General features: G+C 49.7%; 1 protein-coding gene across 1 annotated transcript; it reads right to left on the bottom strand.

Annotated features, from left to right (window-relative positions):
* Positions 1–273: 273 nt before the first annotated feature.
* Nkapl (NFKB activating protein-like) lies at positions 274–1,596 on the bottom strand. The gene has a single exon (XM_005398971.2). It carries the CDS (start codon positions 1,486–1,488, stop codon positions 292–294), a length of 1,197 nt encoding a protein of 398 aa, XP_005399028.1. The 5' UTR covers positions 1,489–1,596; the 3' UTR covers positions 274–291.
* Positions 1,597–2,008: the final 412 nt, after the last annotated feature.

Raw genomic sequence — 2,008 nt, 5'->3', positions numbered from 1 at the left:
AATACCAAAATGAGGTTTCTTTAGGGAAGGGAAACAGGGATTGCATGACAGGCTCACCTTTTACTAACTCTAGTCCCATAATATTTGCATCTTTTTAAAAGACCACATACACATATTACTTTAGAAAAAACAAAAATGGCCAAAAAATTGCTAGATATCTCAAAAAGTAGCCTTTTCCTGAGAAACCTCCTAACATAGTACAAAAGCACTGTAAAGACTTATAATACCAAGCATAGAGTGGTCATATAAAACTTCTGTTGCAAAACGTCCTGTTGTGTAACAAACACATCTTTACTTGTCATCTTTCCCTTTTGTTTTTCTGTACACCATCTCTCGCAAACTGGCTAGAATCTTATTCTCTCTGTTTCGTCTCTCTTCTTGGTTAAAGGATGCAAGGGCTCTCTTCTCATCAGCACTATAAATCTGGTTCTCTTTCCGCAGTCGTACAGCCTCCATTCTGCGATGTCTGCTACCACTCATGACATAGCCTGAGCATTCAAATGAGGCGATCTCTTCACTTGTCAGTCCAATTTCACCTCTTCGTGGGATTCGCTTTCCAGCTTTTACATACTCTGCCATAGCCGCACCTTCTCCTGGAAGCAGAGCATGGCCGTAACTTAAAGGCTTCTCATCTTGACAGGTATATATTATGGGTACTTCTGGACCAATTAATAAACCCGTGGTATCTGAAGTCTTTGACTGCTCAATCCAAGTATTTTCTGGAAACTTCCCTTCTGAAACTTTACAGCTTGTGTCACTGAGATTTTTCATTCTCTTATTCTTTTTCTTGGGTTTTGTTTTGTGTTTCTTTCTCTTCTCTTTCTTTTTGCCTTTTTTGACTCTCTTTTTGTCATCATCAGTGCTAGAATTACTGTCAGACTCTGAATAATTGTCATTATCCGAATACTTCCTACGCTTCCTTTCAGAAGACTTTTTCTTTCTTTTTTTCTTTTTTGAACTGGTCCTCTTCCTCTTTTTTTCAGAGTTGGTTTCTGAGCCACTGCTCTTCTGACTCTTTATCTCATCTTCAACTGGAGTATGTTCATCAGAATCCGGCTCGGGAGATTTTGGTGACAACCCCCACACCTCAGGAGCTCCCAGTTCCCCAATCCTCTCCCTCTCCTTCAGCCTCCGCTGCCGACAGCTCTCCTCCTTCTCCTTCTCATAGTCTTCCACCCACTGCCAGTCGCCCGCATAGCGGTGCTGGTAGCGGTATCCACCACAGTAGCCGGAGCAGGAGAAGGAGGGGCTAGAGCTGCGCGGCGCTGGGGCCCACTCTCGGGACCCCAAGCGCCCAGCTGGGTGACAAGGGCGGCCGCCTGCCCCACTCCACGGAGGCCGTGGGCTCCCGCGGCTGGGGGAGCGAGGACGGGAACCAACGCCGGGGGCAGGGCTTCGTGTCCACTCAGGCGTCGGGGAAGAACTGCCCCACCGTCGCCGAGGGCCCAGGGTGTCCTTGGGAGACCGGGACCCCGGAGCCCGGCTCATGAGCCACTCTTCAATGGCCAACGTGGGGCGGTTGTCTGCGGTTACTACCCGCGCCCAAACGCTCCAGGCCCACTGCCCACGCAGGCGCACTGGAAACGCGCATGCGCGGCTCCGGCTCCCCCCCCCCCCCCCCCCCCCCGCTTCCGACTTCCGCTTCCCTCGCGTTGCAGATGAAGACCTAGTAGCCCGAAGCGCGGGCGTTCCCTTGGGGTAAGCTGCATGGTAACTTCTTCTCGCAGATGGGCGGAGTGACAAGGAAGCACCAGTTTTCAAGGATCAACAGTCTCCGGGCTGAGCGGCCTGGGAGAATCGAGTTTGCCTCCATGGGGCCAGTGCTGCTTAAACACTCGCTGCCTTCTTGGATTTCTGTCTTCCTTTAAAGCCACTTACTCTGCGTCCTCCCTTCTCACTGCCGCCTTATCTTTTCCAATTGGGGAAGGAGCTCTGTTATTTTCGCTCCTGTATTTTTTCTTCTTAAAAACTTGTGGCCATTTCACAATGGAAATACGTTTAATTAATG

This window comes from Chinchilla lanigera, unplaced genomic scaffold (genome assembly GCF_000276665.1).
Source record: "Chinchilla lanigera isolate Chin_1 unplaced genomic scaffold, ChiLan1.0 scaffold00064, whole genome shotgun sequence".
Lineage (NCBI taxonomy): Eukaryota > Metazoa > Chordata > Mammalia > Rodentia > Chinchillidae > Chinchilla > Chinchilla lanigera.
The sequence above is the reverse complement of the archived record's forward strand: the minus strand, read 5'-3'. Positions and strand labels throughout refer to the sequence as shown.